This window comes from Aquarana catesbeiana, linkage group LG07 (genome assembly GCF_042186555.1).
Source record: "Aquarana catesbeiana isolate 2022-GZ linkage group LG07, ASM4218655v1, whole genome shotgun sequence".
Classification (NCBI taxonomy): Eukaryota; Metazoa; Chordata; class Amphibia; order Anura; family Ranidae; genus Aquarana; species Aquarana catesbeiana.
In genome coordinates this window covers 12,888,157-12,903,756 of record NC_133330.1, presented here as the reverse complement: position 1 = coordinate 12,903,756, position 15,600 = coordinate 12,888,157, and the positions used below count along the sequence as shown (strand labels likewise).

Below are 15,600 nucleotides of genomic sequence, written 5' to 3'. Positions count from 1 at the left end.
ATGAATATTTGGAAATAATAAAAATCACAAAAAAATGTGATTCATTTTAAATTTGCATCAGCAATGGTATTGTTTGTGGATTATAAGGACACCTGTGTGAGTTTGGGGTGAAGGTTGTTGTGAGATGAAGAGTAATAAGTGAAAGTGACAGAGAAAAATATATTTTACCAAAACATCAGAACATTCCACATTCTAGTATTCTTAAAATCAAAATATTTTAAGTAGAAGCAACAATGTTGCAAAGGAAAATTTATTTCCCAGAAAGATACATTTCATCTCAACATTAAAAGGTTTTTTTGTGAAAGTTAGAATTGTTCCATTAGAATCAATGACTGAAACTTCATTTGGACTAAATTAGAGCAGATTTTAACTTCCAAAAAATGTTCTCTAATTAGCTCTCATTTTGGTATTTACTATAGCTCCGGGTAAAAAAGACACTTGAGTTAAAATGAGAGTTATTTTCAGGTCTGAGCATGCTCAGTTGTGCTGGCACCTAGTTGTCCAAAACGGGGAATTTTTCACTTTTCAGACTTTTAAAGATATTTTAGTGTAGAAATCACTTTTTCACACAGTTTAAAAGCAAATTATCTTTGAATAATATACCGCATATTTCAGTACCATTTAGGCAATTATATCATGCTCTAAACATTATTTCCATGTGCAATTCTCCAGGTTTTAGCAGAGTTATGCCCCGTACACACGGTCGGATTTTCCGACGGAAAATGTGTGATAGGACCTTGTTGTTGGAAATTCCGACCGTGTGTAGGCTCCATCACACATTTTCCATCAGATTTTCCGACCCACAAAGTTTGAGAGCAGGATATAAAATTTTCCGACAACAAAATCCATTGTCGGAAATTCCGATCGTGTGTACACAAATCCGACGGACAAAGTGCCTCGCATGCTCAGAATAAATAAAGGCACAAAAACTATTGGCCACTGCCCCGTTTATAGTCCCCATGTACGTGTTTTACGTCACCGCGTTTAGAACGATCGGATTTTCCGACAACTTTGTGTGACCATGTGTATGCAAGACAAGTTTGAGACAACATCCGTCGGAAAAAATCCTAGGATTTTGTTGTCGGAATGTCCGAACAAAGTCCGACCGTGTGTACGGGGCATAAGGGTTTGGGCACTATTTGGTTTCAGGGAACTATAGTAAATTCGATTTTGGGAGTATTTTCTCACCAGCGCTATAGGGAATACTGTTTTAGCGCGAATTAGCGCTATTAGCGCTAATTTGCGCTAAATTGCTGCGAATTAGCACTAATTCACGGCAATTTGCGTGAATTAGCGCCGTGGCGCTATAGTAAATGACCCACTTTGTGTTGTAGAAATGACTTTGAGGAAAGTCATCTTTTGCCCCCTACTGTTTGTGGTGAGTGGTGAGATCCCAGCAGAGTGACGATGGATGACCCATGCTTAATCACACCATATCCACTATTTATTAGTTCTCATTTATATTTCATTAGTTCTCTGTAATGAGCGGTTCTGGAACAATTCCCAGTCCAGGGAGCAGTGGGCTGGGTAATCCCTTCAACATGACTGGTTCCACCTTTAGTAGACCTCCTATATATGAAGGGGTAGAGGTGTGTAATAGAATGTATAAACAACTGTGACTTCATCTTAAAGATTCTCTTCCATTTTATATACAGTAGAAGTGAACATTTTGCTGTGTGTGTTTGTGTTTTGCCATAATCAGCTTAAAGGTTTGCATAGAAACACACCCTATGAGATATTGTGGATAAGCCAAATTTGTGTCAGCAATAGTCATTAGATAATTCTTGTTATCTAGTCAAGCAGCCTGTTGTATAAGCAAAATCATCAAAATAGTTCTTGTTATACTAAATTCAGCAGTTTTAATCATGATAAGAAAATACTGAGTTTGTTTAACTTTTAGAAACATATGCATTAAAACACGGCTCCTCCCTTCTTTCTTTTGCATATAAGGCACTGTGGTATTCAGTAAATGTCAGAGATCTTATGAACACTCTCCAGCTCGTTTCCCTGTGTCTTATTTGGTCTCTAACGAATTTGGGGGTCACTGAAGATCTTCCTGCATTAACTGAAGTACACCTGGGTGGCGTCTGATAAGGAAGCAGGATGGCAGATAAAGTGAGTATGAGCACTGAAAGAAGCTGCAAAAGCTGAACAAATGGGTTCTGTGGACTGTAAGCAGTGGTGGGTGTAGTGCTGCTGGGTGTGGGCAGTGGTTGGTATAGTGTTGCTGGGAGAGGACAGTCGTGGGTATAGGTTTTCTTGGTGTGGACATAGGTTGGTGTAGGGTTGCTGGGTGTGGGAATAGGTTAGTATAGGGTTGCTGCCTGTTGGTATTGATGTGTATAGTGTTTGCTCTGTGGGGACAGTGGGGGGCATAGCTTGCTGGGTGTGGTTGGTATAGTGCTACTGGGTAGGGGCATTGGTGGGTATAGGGCCATTGGGTGTGGGCAGTGGTTAGAATAGTGTTGTTGGGAGCTGTTAGTTGTTGTGTAAAGTTGATGGGTGTTAGCAATGGTGCATAGTGCTGTTGAGTATGAGTAGTGGTTGGTATAGTATTGCTGGGTGAGGGCATAGGCTGGTATAAGGTCGATGGGTTTGGACAGTGGTGGGTATAGTGTTGCCTGGTGTGGGCATTCAAGGGTATAGGGTTTCTGGGTGTGGGCAGTGGTTGGTATAGTTTTGCTGGGTGATGGCAGTGGTTGGTATAGTGTTTCTGGATGTGGGCATTGGGGTGGGTACAGGGTTTGCTGATGTGGGCAGTGGTTGGTATAGTGCTCCTGGGTGTGGACAGTGGTGGGTATAGTGTTGCTGAGTTTGGGAAGTGTTTGGTTTAGTGTTTCACATTGTGGGCAGTGATTGGTATTGTGCTGCTGGATGTGGGCATTAAAGAGTATACGGTTGCTGGGTGTGGGCAGTGGTTGACATAGTTTGGCTGGGAGATGGCAGTGGTTGGCATAGTGTTGCTGGGTAAGGGAAATGCTTGGTGTTGGGTTGATGACTGTGGGCAGTGGTGCATAAAGCGCTGTTGGATGTGGGCAGTGGTGAGTATATTGTTGCTGGGTGTGGGTAGAGGTGGGTATAGTGTTGCTGGGTGTGGGTAGTGGTCGGTATAGTGTTGCTGAGTGTGGGTAGTGGTCGGTATAGTGTTGCTGGGTGTGGGTAGTGGTGAGTATAGTGCTGCTGGGTGTGCGTAGAGGTGAGTATAGTGTTGGTGGGTTTGGGTAGTGGTGGGTATAGTGTTGCTGGGTGTGGATAGTGGTGAGTATAGTGTTGTTGGGTGTGGGAAGTGGTGGGTATAGTGTTGTTGAGTGTGGGAAGTGGTGGGTATAGTGTTGCTGGGTGTGGGTAGTGGTGGGTATAGTGTTGCTGGGTGTGGGTAGTGGTGGGTATAGTGTTGCTGGGTGTGGGTAGTGGTGGGTATAGTGTTGCTGGGTGTGGGTAGTGCTGAGTATAGTGTTGCTGGGTGTGAGTAGTGGTGGGTATAGTATTGCTGGGTGTGGGTAGAGGTGAGTATAGTGTTGCTGGGTGTGGGTAGTGGTGGGTATAGTGTTGCTGGGTGTGGGTAGTGGTCGGTATAGTGTTGCTGAGTGTGGGTAGTGGTCGGTATAGTGTTGCTGGGTGTGGGTAGTGGTGAGTATAGTGCTGCTGGGTGTGCGTAGAGGTGAGTATAGTGTTGGTGGGTTTGGGTAGTGGTGGGTATAGTGTTGCTGGGTGTGGATAGTGGTGAGTATAGTGTTGTTGGGTGTGGGAAGTGGTGGGTATAGTGTTGTTGAGTGTGGGAAGTGGTGGGTATAGTGTTGCTGGGTGTGGGTAGTGGTGGGTATAGTGTTGCTGGGTGTGGGTAGTGGTGGGTATAGTGTTGCTGGGTGTGGGTAGTGGTGGGTATAGTGTTGCTGGGTGTGGGTAGTGCTGAGTATAGTGTTGCTGGGTGTGAGTAGTGGTGGGTATAGTATTGCTGGGTGTGGGTAGAGGTGAGTATAGTGTTGCTGGGTGTGGGTAGTGGTGGGTATAGTATTGCTGGGTGTGGGTAGAGGTGAGTATAGTGTTGCTGGGTGGGGTAGTGGTCGGTATAGTGTTGCTGGGTGGGGTAGTGGTCGGTATAGTGTTGCTGAGTGTGGCTAGTGGTCGGTATAGTGTTGCTGGGTGTGGCTAGTGGTGGGTATAGTATTGCTGGGTGTGGGTAGTGGTGGGTATAGTGTTGCTGGGTGTGGGTAGTGGTGGGTATAGTGTTGCTGGGTGTGGGTAGTTATGGGTACAGTGTTGCTGGGTGTGGATAGTGGTGAGTATAGTGTTGCTGGGTGTGGGTAGTTATGGGTACAGTGTTGCTGGGTGTGGGTAGTGGTAAGTATAGTGTTGCTGGGTGTGGGTAGTGGTGAGTATAGTGTTGCTGGGTGTGGGTAGAGGTGAGTATAGTGTTGCTGGGTGTAGGTAGTGATGGGTATAGTGTTGCTGGATGTGGGTAGTTATGGGTATAGTGTTGCTGGGTGTGTGTAGTGGTGGGTACAGTGTTGCTGGGTGTGGGTAGTGCTGGGTATAGTGTTGCTGGGTGTGGGTAGTTATGGGTATAGTGTTGCTGGGTGTGTGTAGTGGTGGGTACAGTGTTGCTGGGTGTGGGTAGTGCTGGGTATAGTGTTGCTGGGTGTGGGTAGTTATGGGTATAGTGTTGCTGGGTGTGGGTAGTGGTGGGTAGAGTGTTGCTGGGTGTGGTTAGTGGTGGGTATAGTGTTGCTGGGTAGGTGTAGTGGTGGGTATAGTGTTGCTGGGTGTGGGTAGTGGTGGGTATAGTGTTGCTGGGTATGGTTAGTGGTGGGTATAGTGTTGCTGGGTGTGGGTAGTGGTGGGTATAGTGTTGCTGGGTGTGTAGAGTTATGGGTTTAGTGTTGCTGGGTATGGGTATTGGTGGGTATAGTGTTGCTGGGTGTGGGTAGTGATGAGTATAGTGCTGCTGGGTGTGGATAGTGATGGGTATAGTGTTGCTGGGTGTTGTCAGTTGTTGTATATAGTTGATGGGTGTTGGCAATGGTGCATATAGTGCTGTTAGGTGTGGGTAGTGGTTGCTATAGTGTTGCTGGGTGAGAGCATAGGCTGGTAAAAGGTTGATGAGTTTGGACAGTGGTAGGTATACGGTTGCTGGCTGTGGGCATAGGGCTGCTAGGTGAGGGCAGTGGTAGTTATAGTGTTGCTGGGTGTGAGCAGTGGTGGGTATAGAGTTGCTGGGCATGGGAAGTGTTTGGTTTAGTGTTTCACATTGTGGGCAGTGGTTGGTATAGTATTGCTAGATGTGAGCATTGGGGTGGGTGTAGGGTTTTCTGATGTGGGCAGTGGTTGGTATAGTGCTGCTGGGTGAGGGCAGTGATTGGTATAGTGTTTCTGGGTAAGGGAAATACTTGGTGTTGGGTCGATGGGCAGTGGTTTATATAGCGCTGTTGAATGTAGGCAGTGGTGGGTATAGTGTAGCTGTGTGTGGGCAGTGGTTGGTATAGTGTTACTGGACGTTGGTAGTGGTGAGTATGGTGCTGCTGGGTGTGGTTAGTGGTTGGTATAGTGTTGCTGGGTGTGGTTGGTGGTTGGTATGGTGTTGCTGGGTGTGGTCCGTGATGGGTATAGTGTTGCTGGGTGTTGGCAGTGGTGAGTATAGTGTTGTTGGGTGTGGGTAGTGGTGGGTATAGTGTTGCTGGGTGTGGGTAGTGGTGAATATAGTGTTTCTGTGTGGGGTAGTGGTCCGTATAGTGTTGCTGGGTGTGGGTAGTGGTCGGTATAGTGTTGCTGGGTGTGGGTAGTGGTGAATATAGTGTTGCTGGGTGTGGGTAGTGGTGGGTATAGTGTTGCTGGGTGTGGGTAGTGGTCGGTATAGTGTTGCTGGGTGTGGGTAGTGGTGGGTATAGTGTTGCTGGGTGTGGGTAGTGGTGAATATAGTGTTTCTGTGTGGGGTAGTGGTCCGTATAGTGTTGCTGGGTGTGGGTAGTGGTGGGTATAGTGTTGCTGGGTGTGGGTAGTGGTGAATATAGTGTTGCTGGGTGTGGGTAGTGGTGGGTATAGTGTTGTTGGGTGTGGGTAGTGGTGGGTATAGTGTTGCTGGGTGTGGGTAGTGGTGAATATAGTGTTGCTGTGTGGGGTAGTGGTCCGTATAGTGTTGCTGGGTGTGGCTAGTGGTGGGTATAGTGTTGCTGGGTGTAGGTAGTGGGGAGTATCGTGTTGCTGGGTGTGGGTAGTGGTTGGTATAGTGTTGCTGGGTGTGGGTAGTGGTTGGTATAGTGTTGCTGGGTGTGGGTAGTGGTGAGTATAGTGTTGCTGGGTGTGGGTAGTGGTGGGTATAGTGTTGCTGGGTGTGGGCAGTGGTTGGTATAGTGTTTCTGGATGTGCACATTGGGGTGGGTACAGGTCAAATTTTCTGACAATTAAATCCGTTGTCGGAAATTCCGCTCGTGTGTACACAATTCCGACGCACAAAGTTCCACATATGCTCGGAATCATGCAGAAGATATGCACTGGCTATTGAACTTAATTTTTCTCGGCTCATCGTACATGTTGTACGTCACCGCGTTCTTGATGTTTGGAATTTCTGACAAGATTTGTGTGACCGTGTGTATGCAAGACAAGTTAGAGCCAACATCCGTCGGGAAAAAAACATGGATTTTGTTGTCGGAAAATCCTATCGTGTGTACAGGGCATTAGGGTGTCCTTGCCCTAACCCTCTCTCCCCAGTTCTTTTTAAGAGACAGTAAATCTCTTTTGTTTGCATTCAATGTAACAATGTAAACTGAACACAGAAGATTTCTGTATTGTCAATATAAGGCAAACAATAGATTTTAGGGGGTCAGTCAGCCAATCCCTGGAACAGCATCTAGGGTTGGTTGGATAGAACACCAGACAATTAAGGAACTTCAGGAAGAAAAAGGCAAACAGTAATGAGCAATAACACTTAATTATGCAGAGAATAGTAAACACTGAGTAACTGAATATGCAAAGAGGACTCGCTGGTGGGAAGACTATGGCTAGAAAGAGCTTTACTCAGGGAACCTTAATCCTATAGTGAAGGGTTAGGCTGGGTTTACACCTATGCACACACACAGGAAGCGATGCAGGGTCCCCACACCAACCGGTGGATGGGTAGATGCTGAAGGTCGGTTAGATGTGGAACACAGTGGTCCAGGTCGGTGCCACTGCGAGGTCCACCGATCGCCAGGCAGAAGCAGATGATCTTTTAATGGTGTCCGGTAATGCAGGTTCAACCGTAGAGCAGCAGCTATGGCTCACAGGGTCTTGGTAGACCGTGGTTCCTGCAGCTGGACAGCAGCTTTGACATACCTCCCAACATTTTGAGATGGGAATGTGGGACACCTACTAGCAAATGTATATAGGCATAGGACATGCCCCCTGCCACACCCCCTTAAAGGAGAATTAGCCCAAAAAAAGTTAATTAAATCCACAAGGGCTTTTTTTAAAACCATTACCATTCCTTTATATTGGCTTTTAAAATTTACAAAGGCAGCAATTTAGAATTTGGATGAAAGGTTTAGCACTGGGAAACACTTTTTGAAAGCTAAAAAGTGCATTTTATATACATCTATATGGATCAGACCAAAATGAGGGACAAATGAGGGGGAAAGAGGGACAGAGGGACATTGCTCCAAATCAGGGACAGTCCCTCGAAATCAGGGATAGTTGGGAGCTATGTCTTTGATGCTCACTGGAATGTCCCGGGAGAATAGAGTGGGGCACACAGAAAACAGCTCCTTAAACGGGTTGTAAACCCTCCTGTTTTTTCACCTTAATGCTTTTACACTCTGCACTTGTGATGTCATCGCACATCAATTGAAATACATTTCAATATTCTTATACAGATACTATTATAATTTGCATGGGTGTTTTATGTGAAATATATGCTTATTATAATTTCTGAGCACTGCAATTATTGTTATACAGGGTGTAATAATCCTCCCCCTCTCTATTATATGGGGTGTAATAACCATCCCCTCTCTCTATTATACAGGGTGTAATAATCCTCCCCTCTCTCTAATTTACGGGGTGTAATAATCATCCCCTTTGTCTATTATACAGGGTGTAATAATCATCCCCCCTCTCTATTATATGGGGTGTAAAAACCATCCCCTCTCTCTATTATACAGGGTGTAATAATCCTCCCCTCTCTCTAATTTACGGGGTGTAATAATCATCCCCTTTGTCTATTATACAGGGTGTAATAATTCTCTCCTTTCTCTCATACAGGCTATTAGACCTGGTTTCCACGTGGATGTGGAGGGCTTCATTCCTCATGGCTGTAAAAGGTAGGTGAAGATTCTATCCTAGCTACTTATTATACAATATATGTCTGCTCTCTGTATAATACTGATGTAGCACTCTGGGGTTTAGTCAGGGAGCTCCTCACAAATGTACTTGCCAGGAGTAGTTATCTTGGTCGATCGATAGAGATCTATTGATTTCTAGGTGGCCGGGTACTTGGTGGTACTAGATATGAGAAGGGCAACTCAAGGTCAGGTTATGGGTATACGCTTATCTCAGCCAATGGGCAGGGGTTTTCTTAAATCCCTTGTCCTGCTGGGAGAACCTATATATTCGGATGGAGTCAGGTGATCTATGTTCTGTGCCACCTGGACGGTTATCTGGGTAGACGTGTGCCGTACGTCCTGGGCTGCTAGGCCGGAGATTGGGCCTATTCCGGGGGCATCTGGCTGCCAGGTTGTGTGAGATCCAGAAGTAAGAGAGCAGCGCAGGGTTGGGATTGCAGCTTGCAGTCCAACCAGAAAAAAACTCTTTTACATCCAAGAAGTGTCTTGCACCCAAAAACTTAATATATAAAATATTATCTGCAACTTAATATATTTAATCCACAATCCCGTGTGGTATTATATATGTCCTTATAGATATCCAACAAAGTGAAGTCTGTGCTAATTTTAGTTGAATCAGTCTTTTATATAAGTGTGTGTTTTTCTCCGTGATGTGATATCCCAACATCTATGATCGGTATTGCTTTCATGCCAAATACAGACACCCACCGTGTCACCAAAATTGCTGGTCCTCCAATTTCCTCTGCCCACTAGGGACCCTCTCAGTATATCTCCCAGTGCTCCGATGTATATATAGGGGTAGGTGTCCTAAAGTAGGTGCCCTGAACCAAAGTTGCATAAATGTGTCTTTTGCTTATTAGAATTCCAGCATTACTGTTTTGTTCTTTCTTACGAGGAGTTTGCAAATCTAAAATTGTAAGAAGATCCCTAGCAGGATATTGACTCAGTGTAGTCCTTTCTATGGCACAGCGAGGCATTTGTTTCTTATAAACTCGCCCCTTTAGTTATTTAAAAACTGTCAGACGGTGGAAGCATACTTTTTCCTTTTTTTTCTTTTTTCGGATTGGCGGTGATGTCGTGATTGACGTTGGATCTACACTGGGGGGGGATTTTTAAAATGTTATATTACTTTTTTTTTTTTTAAATAAAAGACTTGTCAAAAACTCCATCTTTTTTTTACACTACGCATTCTTTTTGGGGGGGGATAAGTAGGGTTCAGGAGGGGGGGCTTGTTCATTTCCTTACTTTCATGACCTGCTGGGCTGCATGCACAGATAAGGGTCTGGTATGGATTTTGGGGGGACACCACAGCATTTTTTAAAAAACATTTTGCGTGAGGGTTCCCTTAAAAATCCATACCAGACCCAAAGGGCCTGATATGGATTGGTGAGGGGGGGGGGGCACATCAGTTTTTGTTTATTGCCGGAAATTCTTTTTTTTACATTCAGCTGTCAGCGGAGAACCCCGATGACAGGTGATGACTCACCAGTTATTAAGGACACGGCGGCCACTTGCTCCTTAATGCCTTGCCTATTTATTAATGTAAATAAATATGCCAGCCAGTTTATTAGTGTATTTTTTGTGAATGTCCAAAAACTTTTTGAAAAACACTGAGCGGTATTTTACAGCATTTTTTAAAGTGGAAGTAAACTCATCGATGTAACATTTTTAAAAAAACAGTTACATTCCCGGCATTTCAGTAGGGATGAGCCGAACACCCCCCTGTTCGGTTTGCACCAGAACAGTTCAAAAAGAAAAAATTTGTTTGAACATGCTAACACCGTTAAAGTCTATGGGGCTCGAACATGAATAATCAAAAGTGCTAATTTTAAAGGCTTATATGCAAGTTATTGTCATAAAAAGTGTTTGGGGACCTGGGTCCTGCCCCAGGGGACATGGATCAATGCAAAAAAGTTTTAAAAACGGCAGTTTTTTCGGGAGCAGTGATTTTTAATAATGCTTAAAGTCAAACAATAAAAGTGTCATATTCCTTTAAATTTCGTACCTGGGGGGTGTCTATAGTATCCCTGTAAAGGGGCGCATGTTTCCCGTGTTTAGAACAGTCTGACAGCAAAATGACATTTCAAAGGAAAAAAAGTCATTTAAAACTACTCACGGCTATTAATGAATTGTCGGTACGATAATACACATAAAAGTTCATTGATGAAAATGGCATGGGAATTCCCCACAGGGGAACCCCGAACCAAAATTTAAAAAAAATGGCGTGGGGGGTCCCCCTGAATTCTATACCAGGCTCTTCAGGTCTGGTGTGGTTATTAAGGGGAACCCCGGCCAAAATTTTTTTAAAAAATGGCGTGGGTCCCCCTCAAAATCTATACCAGACCCTTCATGTCTGGTATGGATCTTTTTAGGGAAACCCCGCGCGAACTGGCGAACAGCCGATGTTCGAGTTGAACATGAGTTTGACTCGAACTCAAAGCTCATCCCTACATTTCAGGTATGCTAACTGTCACATTGGCTTCCTTGGCCTAAAGCGATAGGAGGGTTTGCGTCAACTTTAAGGGGAAACGTACGGCTTTGCAAATGGAGCCCACTAGACTGATTCAATCAATATTAGCACAGACTTCACTTTGTTGGATATCTATAAGGACACACTGTATAAAATACTACAATATACACGGGATTGTGGATTAAAGATATTAAGTTTCAGAAAATATTCTATATTGAAGCACGTTATTGTTTTTGGGTTAAGATTTTGCACATAACTTCACTCATTTTATGGTTATTTTATGTATATTAGCAGCGCAGCATCACTTGATTCTATTATACATGATACATAGTTGTGGGAACATCGTTTAGTGCTTGCAGCAGCTACTACAATGTAATAATTACATTGTAACTGATTGTTTGAAATAAACACATATTACTGGTAACACAGGAGTACACTTCATTAATATTTTTTTTTAATATTATGGCTCAGCAAATTTTTTTAAGCCACTTTTTTTCCGGGGACCTCAAAGCACTTTATCTACAGTTGGGGCAGATATCTTGGGTGATTTTTTGGAAAATGTAAACATAATTTGTTATCATGAACTATCATTAAAAGTGTCAAAAGTCCCTCTGAAACCCAATGGGAGGACCACTAATTTATGACTCGAGTATTATATCCAACAAGGTCAGCTGAGCGAAATAATCGTTTTTTTAATGTATTTCTAGGTTCACCATAAACTTGGGAAAAGATAATGGTCGGAATTTAGTGATACACTTTGATGCTCGATTTGACTCTGGTGGAGACAGGGGCAAAATAGTCTTGAACTCAATGATAGGCGGTACCTGGGGAAATGAGCAGAAGGAAGGCTACTTTCCCTTCCAGACGGGATCAAGCACCAAGGTACGTCTACACTGGGAGGGGCGGGACAAATGTTGGATGGGGTAAAGTGATATCACTGTTCATACTGGACGCATTGAGAGGTTATTTACTAAAACTGGAGAGTACAAAATCTGGTGCAGCTGTGCATGGGAGCCAATCAGCTTCTAACTTCAGCTTCTTCAATTAAGCTTTGACAAAAAAAACTGGAAGCTGATTGGTTTCTTTGCAGAGCTGCACCAGATTTTACACTCTCCAGTTTTAGTAAAAGCCATAAAATTGGCCCTAGTATATGTATGAATGTGTGTTCGGGACCTTAGGTTGTAAACTCCTTGAGGGTAGGGACTGATGTGAATGTACAATGTATATGTAAAGCGCTGCATAAATTGAAGGCGCTATATAAGTACCTGAAATAAATAAATTAATAAATAATATCCATCCACGAAAGGTTCAGTAGGCAGCCAATGATGGCTCAGGTGAAGGGTATAAAGGCTTTGCCATGATGGTCGCCCCTTCAGCTCATTCCATGAAGGATGAGAACCTCCTACATAGGAAGATCCAATGGATTCCATCATGCTGCCATTGTGTGCCATGATATACCGCCTAGTGAATGGTTGCTGTTGGTCAGATCACTGATTGTCAGAATTATTGGCTTGTGAAATTTTTCATGTAACATTTCATTTCTATTTTGTGTATGCGTGTGTTATTGGAAATTTTCTGTTTGTGAGACGATTATTATAGGAAGAGGGAATGGGGATCAGGAAATCCCTGACATGGAATGTCACTATAAGGTCCCCTGTAAAGGCTCAATCTGGGGAGTAGAGGGGGGGCTGACTGGGAACTGAAGCTCATCACCATCATGGTACAAATCTGTTATGGAAAGACCAATGTGTGTGTCGGGAATTAGATACAGGAATAGACCAATGTGTGTGTTGGGGATGGGATACAGGGGGGGCCATTGTCGGTGCTGGGGATAGAATAATGGAAAGGATCCAATGTGAATGCCAGGGGGAGGAGTACAAAGGAGCTACAAAAGTGTGTGAAGGAAAGAAAAATGGGGGGATACCAATGTGTGTGTGATTGGGGGTGATACAGGGAATGGATATTACTGCTAATGAATACTCTGTTCTTTTTCATTTCTCTCTGGGGGCAGAATTCCTCAGACACTAAAAAGTGAGAAGGCTTAATTCTATATGGGGTAGAATAGGAAATAACTGACCCAGAATAATGATATTCTCACCAACAGTTCTCATTTACCCCAAGTCAGTCATAGTAGATGGGACCCCTATCAAGGACACATGAATTGGAGCCATGGCTGGGACAGTGTCAGATGGGGTCCTTAATCAGGACAGGCGTGTATTGGGGCCCCTGGAAGTGGGAGATTGTTGTTTTGTTTTTTTTTTGTTTCTTTTTTTATCAGTATAGAAATAGGCATAAGAATTAGATACATTGCAGACATGGTTTGTACATGGCGATCTGCAGATAATAGACAAAAACAGTATTATTGAATATAACAACCGAGAGGTATAACATTCCCTTGTATTATACAAACATCAAATGTTAAGCCCAGCCCCCTTTGACAATGAGCCCTGCCCCCTAGGCATCACTGTCTAATGCCAGATCCTCAGTGCACAGTCGAGCCTTTGGCATGTTTGTGGTAGGGGTAGGATAATAAAAAGGCTGCTGTATGACATGCCAGGTACATTTCTCAACCTTTTTGCCCCAGAGGAACCCTTGAAAAGTGTTCAGGTACCAATTCATTGGTAGTCAGTGGAAAAAAATGCCCCTTACATTGGTGGCCAGTGGTAAGAATTCCCCACTTACAGTGGTGGTCAAAATTCCACCCTTACAGGCAGCAAAACAGATCATTGGTGTCATGAAGCTGGCCCCACCAAGTGGTGTTGGGCCCCAGAATGAGCAAGCACCATAAAATGGGAGGTTAATCAGCCACAGCTCAATGGATCCCTAGAAACCTTTGAAGGAACCCTGGGTGATGATGGCTGGCATACCGGCACTGCAAACTGGCCAACATCTATTGATCTCCTAAGGGCTCCATTCATTATTCTAGGTGACAGATACACCATCAGAGACCTGTCACTAAATCATTCCGACACAGAAGCACATCCTTCCATTTTTCCTTTCCATTAACAATTTTCTGCAATACATAAATGAAGAATACATAAGATAAGTTACATACACATAGCATCTTATGGAAAGATTTGTGTTGAAAAGAACAGTATGGTGGTGAAGTCTTTGTCTCTACGGCCAACACTCATTGCCTTTGTAAAGCCCAGCAAGCTGACACTGTGCCACCTCTTTTCTTACAGGTTTCCTTCACATTTGAGCAAGACAAGATCACCGTACGATTGCCTTCTGGAAGTCCTTTCTCATTTCCAATCCGCTTTCCCATATCACAGATCACATACGTATCTGTGGATGAACTTGAGTCCAAGTCCATCACACTACAATGAAGAATCCCGCAACAGAGGAGCCGCCTGTCCCCACGTGTCCATATCCAGGCTCTGTGAAATGGTCATAGTGGACAGAGAAGAAAAAATTCTTTAATCCTCCTTTGTAACCTCCCCCCTCTCCAATCTGCATTCTTGCTGCTCATGTAGACATACATTGTGCTTTGCTCATTTCATTTACTAGAAATTAATTTCATCCACACTTAAAAAAAAATCCAATGGGCTCTATTGTGTTTGATCATACCAATCAATGTATTATTTAGTGATGATGACTTTGTATTTCTTGCTCTGCTCCATAGCGCCCCCCTGCTGAAGGTTTGTTGCATTACTTGTAAATGGCACACAGTAACCAAAAGTGTGTTAATGCAACATTTTCTGTCTGATTTTCTTATATTTTCCAATAAAAATCTTTCAGATCTTTTATATCATTAAATTTTTTTCTGGCTCCAAACTGAAAGCTGTATACAGATATTTATTCCAAGCTTTAACCATAAACTTTCAACAATTACATGGAGAAAAATAAAATGTCACAAAGTCCAACTCTATGTAAATTACATACAGAAAAAGAGCAGCTGCAGTGGATTTGCCCGGTATAGGCAGTGGTAGGGTATGGGTAGTAGTTGTGGCAGTGAATGTAGTAGTACCCCAGAATGGGCAGGGGCAATGCTGGGGGTAGGAGTTACTGGAGCAGCTTTAGTCTCAGTGTAAGGATAGTAGATTAGACGCAGGGGTCTCCAAACTTTCAAAAAAAGGGCCAGTTTATGGTCCTTCAGACATTAGGGGGGCCGGACTGTGATTACTGGGCGTAGAACATGTCCTGATGTCAGTGGGAAAAAACAATGCCCTTTCTTTAAATGGGTGTGTGGACAAGGGATTATAGCGGTGCTAGGGTCAGGAAGATTAGAGAAGAAAAGATAAAACAAAAAATACTAAAATTACAAATTTTATTAATAGTCTATCATAAATACAATGTACATTATAAACAGTTCATACAGTAATTATACAAATTTTGTGGATACATGTACTGTAAGTGACCCTAAGAATGGTCAAGTGGGCCAGATGGCAAGTGGCCGTTGAAGGAGGGGGGGCTCATTTTCCTACATGTTTCGCCAAAACATTGGCTTCTTCAGGGAACAGGAGCTCATAGGGTGGATATATATAAAAAATTCTGTGTGGTGAACATGAAAACACGTGTTAGAAATATTGATTTGACCAAACACTGCATAGTAAAAACAATAACACATTGCAACTGTGGCTGGACATTCATGCGACCCTAAGCTCCACACCACTAAACGGAACTGCGGACATACCTGGGGCGTCAGTGCCCAAGACGGGAGGGAAGAGAGGGAGAAGGGGAACGCAGCCACCCAAGGAGATCCCCACAGGGGAGCAGGCAGACCGCGCCGTAAATTATGCCTGCAGGGGGCATACAGTAGACCTGGCAAAGGAATGTAAAAATAGTCATGTGTCATAATGCACTGTGATAGTTATTCCA

The 15,600-nt window shown here is 43.7% G+C and overlaps 1 protein-coding gene across 1 annotated transcript; it reads left to right on the top strand.

Annotated features, from left to right (window-relative positions):
- Positions 1-1,961: 1,961 nt before the first annotated feature.
- On the top strand, positions 1,962-14,528 carry LOC141102690 (galectin-1-like). Its single transcript, XM_073591610.1, has 4 exons — positions 1,962-2,115; positions 8,230-8,288; positions 11,487-11,661; positions 13,965-14,528. Exons 1-4 carry the CDS (start codon positions 2,104-2,106, stop codon positions 14,106-14,108), a joined length of 390 nt encoding a protein of 129 aa, XP_073447711.1. The 5' UTR covers positions 1,962-2,103; the 3' UTR covers positions 14,109-14,528.
- The last annotated feature ends 1,072 nt before the right edge of the window (positions 14,529-15,600 follow it).

Excerpts from the sequence above, each read along its gene's own strand:
- LOC141102690 (XM_073591610.1), top strand. Across the intron at positions 8,289-11,486 it reads ATTCCTCATGGCTGTAAAAG|GTTCACCATAAACTTGGGAA; the intron begins GTAGGTGAAGAT and ends ATGTATTTCTAG. Across the intron at positions 11,662-13,964 it reads AGACGGGATCAAGCACCAAG|GTTTCCTTCACATTTGAGCA; the intron begins GTACGTCTACAC and ends CTTTTCTTACAG.